The 9,718-nt window shown below is 41.7% G+C and overlaps 1 protein-coding gene across 1 annotated transcript in view; it reads left to right on the forward strand.

Moving 5' to 3' along the window:
- Positions 1-8,270, forward strand: part of slc12a4 (solute carrier family 12 member 4) — a 142,325-nt gene extending 134,055 nt beyond the window's left edge. The window contains exons 23-24 of the mRNA XM_084337480.1: positions 3,065-3,198; positions 7,311-8,270. Coding sequence (XP_084193606.1) covers positions 3,065-3,198; positions 7,311-7,402 — 226 coding nt within the window. The 3' untranslated portion in view covers positions 7,403-8,270. The remainder of the gene's footprint in view (positions 1-3,064; positions 3,199-7,310) is intronic.
- Positions 8,271-9,718: the final 1,448 nt, after the last annotated feature.

Here is a 9,718-nt window from a genome sequence, read left to right on the forward strand (position 1 = left end):
GTATATTCTCATGGGGAATATGACTAAGACGACATATCATAACACACACATGATTAGGTTCAGGGATCCCCACCAAATCCAGCACATCAGACAGTCATTTTTCCCTTCTGAAAAAGGACCTGTCGATGATAAAAACACAAGACATGCTACCATTGTACCTCCCCACAGGCGAGGCAAAATGGCGCCGTCTAGCATCATATCAGGCATTTTCCCATGGGGGATATGACTAAAACGTAATACCACAACAAACATGATTAGGTTTGAGGACCCCCGCTAAGTGTAACGCCAATACCAAGTCTTCAATAGACTAAATGGAATTTCAAACCACCGCTTGCTGTCCCTCGGGCTAAACACCAGGAGGCAGCGGGGTCAAATCATATTACAACCATAAATAGGCGGTGGGGGGTCCCGGACAAACCTACCCTACAACAGTCAGTTAAAAACCTGTGTTGATAGAAAAAACATACAAAATGCCTACCACCCAGCTTTTCAAACCCTATGAAAAAAGTTAATTGTGGCATCGTCTGGTATCACATCAGACATGGTAATCGAGGAATAATTGCATGTTTGTTGAACAGAACCTGCCGGTTTCACCCGGGCTTTTTTATTACAAAAAAACAACGTAAACAACAACAAACATATATGCATATATACAGTGCAAAGAATAGAGGAATTATGTACAACGTGGGCGAGGGGGGGGAACGCTCTCCAGCGTCCCACTACCAATAGTCGCACCCAACAACAAAACAACATGTACATAAAACCACTCGGGGCAACGGGGGAATACACCTGTTACCTCTCCTTCTATTCACCACCTTCTCCATGCCGTGCCCCGTCCTCGGTACCCCTGAGGGGCGAACCTGTAGTCCCGGTCTTTTGGGGGACGCCCCGGTGCGACGCTTGCCGCTGCCGGGCATGCTGGCGGCGCAGGGCAATCCAGAAGCGTAGCGTTGGGGCGCGCGTCTCTCTGTGCCTCTGCTCCCCCGGAAAAATGGCGCCCCAGGAGCCATCGCTGATCTTCCATCTCTGCGCAGGCCACTGTCACCTCGTCGATGGACGAGCCAAAGAGCCCGTCATCGGAGAGGGGGGCGAGGAGAAGAGGCAGTTTCCTGCATTCCTCCAGGGAGGACTGCTCCAATCACAGAGCCCTCTGGGTCAGAGTCGCCAGCGCCTGCATCTTCCCGGCGGCTATGCTCTGCAGCTGTGCGAGATGCAGGATAACCCCCATGGATTGAGCCACGACGTTGTTGTCGTCCAGGCTCAGCAGCTCTCCATTTGACACCAGTTTCGACATGAATGCCGAAATCTGGGCAATGTTGCTGGTCGCGGCCAGGCTCTGTGTGCCTTGTCAGCCCACTCTGCCAGCTGATGAGCCAACCTGCCTTTCGGCATGGGCTTCAGGCTGGGGTGCCACATCATTTCCGGACATAGGACGGATGCCAACGGTTTGTCAAGCCGTGGCACACCTGTCGTCATTCCTTTCGCCATCCCCTCTACCTGGGTAAAGGGGAGGTAGGCCTGGGTCAGACCCTTAATATGTAGTACCTCTCGGCCCGTGGCAACATATGAGAGGACTGAGGGGAGGGCCGGGCACAGCAGGGATGGCTTGCCACGTGGGCCTCCCCTAAAAAAATTACCTACCCTCTCGTCAAGCAAAATTAATGGACGGTCGGGGCTCTGCCGCCCAGAAACACCGGTCCAAAGGAACCCCCGGGCGCGACATGGCGATCTGCCGAACTAAACGTCCCGGGAGTCCCGCCGAATGCCTCGACAAATCCATTTTACTCCTTTCTTTTTCAACTTTTCAAACACTTCCCCAACTAACTACGAGTTCAACTGCCGAAGGCCTATGAGCACCACGTTTCGTTGAAACAATAAGGAAGGGGGAGTTGACCGCCACACCTGGGCTATTAGCTGGCCGGAGGTGGGCGTGGTCGGACAGATGGAAGGTGCATGTGAAAAGTTTCAGTTGACGCGCAATAGGCGCTGAGTGCGTCCCATAGGCTAAGCAGAAAAGCGTAGCCCAATCTAACTGTTGCTATTATATTGTCCTGTAGACCTGTTGTTATTATATTGTCCTGTAGACCTGTTGCTATTATATTGTCCTATATAACTGTTGCTATTATATTATCCTATATAACTGTTGCTATTATATTGTCCTATATAACTGTTGCTATTATATTGTCCTATATAACACTTGCTATTATATTGTCCTGTAGACCTGTTGCTATATTGTCCTGTAGACCTGTTGCTATTATATTGTCATAACTGTTGCTATTATACTGTCATATATAACTGTTGCTATTATATTGTCATACCTGTTGCTATTATATTGTCCTATATAAATGATGCTATTATATTGCCATACCTGTTGCTATTATATTGTCCTATATAAATTATGCTATTATATTGCCATACCTGTTGCTATTATATTGTCCTATATAAATGTTGCTATTATATTGTCCTATAGACCTGTTGCTATTATATTGTCATACCTGTTGCTATTATATTGTCCTATTCTGAGAGCACTGACCTCTGATTGAGTCGCTGAAGTCTGATGTCTTCTGTATTATCTCCGTTCACACACACTCATGTTCTGCCCAGCTGGGACTAGTCATGATCCAGTATGGTTGAGTTGGCTTTACGTCTTCCTTGCACTTCTTGAGAACTCTCTGGTTATTTGGCAACCTTTTCAAAATCCATACCACTCACTGTGGTACACACACTAAAACAGTATGATGCAACAAGGTTCTAAAGACAAAGAAGACACTTTGTAGCCACTGTCTCTTTCTGTTCCTCTTGCCATAAACCACTTCTGAAACTGTTGTACATATAGCCTAGTACCAACCTACAGGATGGAGAGTGATACATAATGCTCTATTTTCTACTGTCGTCATGCTGTCCTTGTGGATACAAGTTGCCCTGTTGTCATAGTACCATAAATAATATGTGTCTGTCATACCATGTAAAAGTTAGTAGTTGAATGTCTTTGCACTGTACTCATATTCCTGTACATTGTCTGTATTTGGAGAATAAAGTGTTCTGATTCTGATTGCTGCTGCAGGGATCAGTCCAACGTGCGGAGGATGCATACGGCTGTGAAGCTCAACGAGGTGATAGTTAACCGGTCCCATGACGCTCGCCTGGTGCTGCTCAACATGCCAGGGCCACCGAGGAACGTAGACGGAGATGAGAACTGTATCCTTTTGCTGTGCGAAAGCGAAACACACACACACACCTACCGGGTATGTTGTTCGAAAGGAGCCGTAGTCAACTGCGAACCTCTTAGTCGAATGCAATTTTTTTTTTTATTTAATCATTCTTTCCAAAAGAAAAGAGGCCTAGAAGCGTGGCTAACACTAATGGCACGCATACCAGAGGCTAACTGCCTAAGAAAACATGCACAGAGGCACTGAAAGAGGATTTCACCCATCTAATGAACACACTAGACTAGACAAATATCAAGATGTATCCATCAGTGGACCAATTGCATGCTTTTGCAGAGGACAAGAAGCCTTCCGTCGACTCCTTCAGACATTAACCCACAGCCCAAATGGATTTTTTTTTATAGTCGACTATCGGCTAATTTCGGCCAATCAAAGTCGACTATCCAAATCCTTAGTCGGGGACAGATCTTTTGAATTAAGGCTATAGTCCCAGCATTAAAAAAGTTACTTTCAGTGGGGATCTCCATTATAGAAAGATCTTTAGTATAGGACTAGGCTTAAAGGCCCAATCCGTGATCCAAATGTAAATAAATGGGTAGCCACACTTTTTTTTAATAGGAATGTGGCTACTTTATTAATAATAATAATAATTTCTTAAATTTACATAGCGCCTTTCAGGAAACCCAAGGCTACAAACTAAGGGGAAGGAAATCAGAGGAACATTTGGGTAAAAAGAGGGAAGTCAGGCAGAGTCATTGATACATTTGGTGAAGAGGTAAGATTTGAGTTGTGACCGGGATGTAGCATTGTGGATGTTTGGAGGGAGGGACTTTCAGAGGGTGGGTGCGGCATTATTATTAGGTACACCTGCTCATTAATGCAAATATCTAATCAGCCAATCATGTGGCAGCAACTCAATGCATAAAAGCATGCAGACGTGGTCAAGAGGTTCAGAATAGGGAAGAAATGTGAAAGGTTGTCCTATATTAATGTTAATATTAATATTAAAAGATATAATAAAAAACCTTCTTACTGTCTTTTACTATTATGTACTTTACTACTATGTCTATATATGAGAGAGAGGTCAGAGGAGACAAACTGGAAAGAAACAGACTAAAAAATTACGTAAACTCCATGATCAAAACAGCAAAAAAAAAAATCATCAATGACAAAACCGAGGAAAACAAAAACAAACCACGTGAACTTTGGAAATTACTCAATAACCAACTAGGCTGCAGTAAAAAACTTAAAACCAGATTCTCAAACATAAACATAAAGACGGACAACACGCTCATCACAGACAAGCTGGATGTAGCCAATTACTTAAATAGTTTCTTCACAAACATAGCCACAACACTGGTAAACAAACTACCCTCCCACTCAGGGCATTATGGGGTAGAACACATAGTAGCATACTACAAGAACCTAGGGGTCCACAAAGACGACTTCAAACTGGAAATGGTAACAACAGATGAGGTACTCAAAAAACTGAGCGCCCTCCAACTTAACAAGGCCACTGGCAATGACAACATCCCCTCCAAATTCCTCAGAAACTCAGCAGCCGCCATCACCCCAGTCGTCACACACATAATAAACCTCTCCATAAAACAGGGACACGTCCCCAAGGACTTCAAAATAGCGAGAGTAACACCCCTGCACAAAAAAGGCAGTAAATTAGACCCAGGCAACTACCGCCCTGTTTCTATCCTTACCTCCATCTCGAAAGTCATGGAAAAAATTGTATACGAACAGGTAGAAAAATACCTTGCGGACAAAAAAATCTAATCTACGAATTCTAATCTGGCTTCAGAACATCCCGCTCCACTGACACATGCCTTCTCTATTTAAACGACCACATCAAACAAGAGGTGGACGCGGGCAAATACTGCGGCATGGTCATGCTGGACCTTCAAAAGGCCTTCGACACTGTCAATCACACCATTCTGATTGACAAGCTAAAAGCAATTGGTTTTGATAGTCTATCAGTGAGCTGGATGCAATCCTACCTGGAGGGGAGAGAGCAGATGGTGGAGGTAAACGGTACCCTATCCCCCCCCCCTCACAGTAAGCTGTGGTGTTCCACAAGGAAGCATACTAGGTCCGCTACTGTTCCTAATTTATGCAAATGACATGTCATCAGCTTGTGACTGCAACTTGTTCCTGTTTGCGGACGACTCAGCCCTGCTGGTCTCTGACAAGAACAAGTTACAGGTTGAAAAAACCCTCAGCTCAGAACTAGGCAAAATATGCATATGGCTCGCTGATAACAAACTATCATTACACATGGGCAAAACAGAGTCCATTCTCTTCGGTTCAAATAACAAACTCAGCAAGACCGACAGCTTCTCAGTTACAGTGGGTGACAATATTGTCACAAGGAAAGAAGATATTACCTACCTGGGTTCCATCCTAGAGGCAAATCTTTCCTGTGACAAAATGGCATCCAATGTAATAAAAAAAAGTCAACCAACGAACTCGATTCTTGTACCAGATCTCCTCACTGGTAAACAAGAATACCCTGAAGACTCTGGCAGGAGCACTCATTCAAGGGTACTACGACTATGCTTGCACCTCATGGTACCAAAGCACCTTAAAGGCGGTAAAAACAAAATTACAAACATCTCAAAACAAACTGGTCAGACTACTGCTTGACCTTACTCCTAGAACCCACCTGACCTCACCCCTGCCCACTTTGACAACCTAGGATGGCTTAGAGTAGACGACAGAGTACAGCAACTTGCAATGGGCCTGGTCTACAAGATACACTACACGACCAAGGTACCCATGTACATGTCAAAATACTTCCCAAAGGTCAGTGAATACCACGATCACAACACCAGAGGGAGCTCCACAAATCATGTTAAACCAGATTCGGCTCAAATAAGGGACTAAACACGTTTCGCAATTATGCCACATCAATGTGGAACACCCTACCCAAAGCTGTAAAGGAATGTGAATCACTACCCACTTTCAAAAAACACCTACGGGAGACTGCAATTCGAAACTGGCCCCTGTAAATGTCCTAACACAACCCCCTCCAATGTACAGTAAAAATTACCAAGTATGGTCTTGTCAATATTCCAATGTACAGTTTTGCTTGTACAGTTGTACAGTGTCCCCCACCCACCCCTCCTACCCAACCCTCCCCCCCCCACCCAACCACCTCCAATGTACAGTCCCCCCCCCCCCCCCCCCCCAATGTACAGTTTCTACATCAAATGTATATACTTTTTTTCTGGACTCTTTTCGTATCACAAACAGTACTGTATTTGCAAATCTGGTATGTCATAAATGTATAGATGTAGCAGTACTGTCTATCTGTATGTCATATATGTTACGATTAATTGAAAATGGGGGACCCTGATGTAAACAAGACGAAAGTCTTTCTCTGGTCTGCATCCCCTTAACAATTGTATGTATTGAGCTGTACTGTACTGTACCCATTCTGCAATCTGTTAATAAAGTTTTCAATCAATCAATCAATCAATGACCAGACTGGTCCAACCTGACAGGAAGGTTAATGAGAGAGAGGTCAGAGGAGAATGGCCAGACTGGTCCAAATGGACAGGAAGACAACAGTAACTCAAATACCCACACGTCACAACAGTGGTGTGCAGAAGTGCATCTCTGAATGCACAACACATCGATCCTCGAAGTGGATGACGTACAGCAGCAGCAGTAGTAACAGTACTAGTAGTACCCCGTATTAGAAAGGTGTATCTTAATGAAGTGTATTTGCATTCTCCAGTCAACTGAATGAGCACATGACAAAGAAGATGAACACTAGACAAAATATACATTTAAAATTGCATTTGGTGTACATTGGGGGCTATTTAACCTTATTTTATTTAATTTTTTACTTTTTATTTTATTTACAACGACATGTCTGATTTATGAGGGGTTATGAATGTTCCAATTTTTTTTTATTTACAAATCAATCTCTTCAAGAATGTATGTGCATATGCCGCATACTTACATTGTAAAAGAAATATATATATAATAATAATAAAAGAAAGAAAATCTGTGAGCCACAAGCATTGTAGAAGGGAAGTACACCATTATGTAGTATATGTGTATAATATAGGTACATATTGTTTACTTAGCTGTCGTTTGGTTAGAGGTACTTCCTTGATTGTTGTGTAGATATGGAGTTCCTGGAAGTGCTAACCGAGGGCTTGGAGAGAGTGCTACTGGTGAGAGGTGGGGGTCGGGAGGTCATCACTATCTACTCCTGACCAGAAGCCACCACTCTGCCTCACCATGAGACATTCCACCCCTCGCCACGATGGGAAACATCACCTCCACTTTCAGACAGTTCTTCTCTGTATATTTATTACCTTTTTATTATGAAGGACCTTTACTTTTTTAATGCAAACGAGGTCTGTTCTATTTTTGTAGAATATTTTGACCCACTAGGTTCCATATCTATCAGCATTAGATAGTTGTTGCCACGTCTACAGCACCATTACTACAGTATAAGCAACTGAAACCACACCAACAACATTGATGCATTTCTTCCCCGTCAGTATTTTTGTTGTTGTTTGTGGTTCTGAAAAAGACTGCTTTTATCCATGTTGATAAAACCTCATCTTCGCTAGCTTGCCAGATGGAACAATCTTGCATAGTACACAAGCTGTTACTACAGAAGCTTTGACGTAGAGTGCCAAATTCAGCCATACAGCAGCATCTTCATAGTGGAAAAACACCTTTCTATTTATTTTCTTATTTATTTTGACAACGTTCCCCAATGAAGTGAGAGAATGTAGGTCATGAACAACATGTGTATCTTGGGGTATGTTCTGCAGTCAAGGCATATTCTAGTTTGTGAATATGGTCGCCCGAGTAATGTTGATTTAAAAAGTTAATAATTTATGGTAGTTTTGTATCAAACAATTATTTGTATTGTTGATAAAACAGAAGTTTGTACATTACTGTAACGTTTTAAACAATAGTTCTGCCAGACGTGAGGGCTATTTCTGGGCCACCATACAGTGTAGGAAATAAATATATTTTCCTTTAGAGAATAAGTTGTGTACAGGCAAATACTGTTTTGTATGACTATGAATAAAAGGTCAAGAAAGGTTGTCACACTGTTTTCCACAAGCTTTTGCTTTGTTTATTTCAATATTACACTTTCAATTCATGAAAGGGAAAGACAAAACTCAACACATTATTTCATCATAGATCATGCAAAACAATATGATGTAATACAATGTGTATATATATATATATATATATATATATATATATATATATATATATATATATATATATATATATATATATATATATATATATATATATATATATATATATATATAAATATAAATAAATACAATAGAAACAATAATTGTAATGGAAAATAGTAAAAGTACTTTTTTGTTTGTAAACACCTCAAAATACATTGTGCCACAGACACTTTCCAAATAAAATAACATATTTAATAAGAAATGTATCATTTAATAGTATTCTATATGGCATTCCAAGCTAAATGAAATGATGCTACAATATATTGTCAGCTGCAATGCAATTTTATAAGAAAATGCTAATCTTGAAATACGTTGAAATAGTTTTTTTTTTTTATAAGAAACAGCTTTCTCAAAACAGCAGCTAAACTGGCACATCTTTCTCCTGCATAATAATACAGTGCACAACATGTTTAATCAGCAATTGTTTAGCTAACTTTACTGTCATTCAAATTATGTGATCTAAAGCTGTGAATGAACATTTAAAAACAGCTATTGAGTACACATTTTTGGATTGGCTGGTCACAGCTTTCCTCATTTAAAGGGTTATGCCGCCCATTTTCATAAAGTTTTTCACAAATTGAGGGTCATTTTAGTCAATATAAAAAGGAGTAGCCTTTTGATTTTTTTTTATTACGGATCCCCATTGCCTGAATGCCTTCTACAACAGAACTGCGTTTCCGCGTCTCTGATTGGCCAGGTCATTTCTGGTCATGTGACATGTACGCCCAATCGTGGGACCGCAAGTTTCTACACTGGTTAAGCTTAGGCGCTCGTTCGAAGTTGGTTAAGGTTAGAGTTTGTCTTAGAGCATGGCGATAGAACGCCTGCCCTGATTCCGACGGTTAAGCTTAGGCACTCTTTCGAAGTTGGTTAAGGTTAGAGTTTGTCTTAGAGCATGGCGATAGAACGCCAGGTAGTTTGTAGGCTGTTAGACCCGGAAATAGGCGCAGAACTTGCTGTCCCACGATTGGCGCACATGTCACATGACCTGGCCAATCAGAGCGCAAAACTCGAACGCGGAAACGCAGTTCCATCGTAGAAGGCATAGCTGGTGCCATAGCAACCAGCTAGTCTTCCTGGGGTCCACACAAAAAAACAAACATACAAAAACAATTATTATTGCAAAGCAAAATTATTAAAAGTCAGTACTCAACACACAATGCATAATGAAACTAACAATTAAGATGGCTAATTACATGCAAGCACAGAAACAGAAAACAAAACAAAACACTTTACAGTGTTAAATACAATTATCTTTTTTTTAAAGATTTATTTTTTGGCGTTTTATCGCTTTATTTCTAC

This window comes from Notolepis coatsorum (assembly GCF_963971535.1).
Source record: "Notolepis coatsorum genome assembly, chromosome: 20".
Classification (NCBI taxonomy): domain Eukaryota; kingdom Metazoa; phylum Chordata; class Actinopteri; order Aulopiformes; family Paralepididae; genus Notolepis; species Notolepis coatsorum.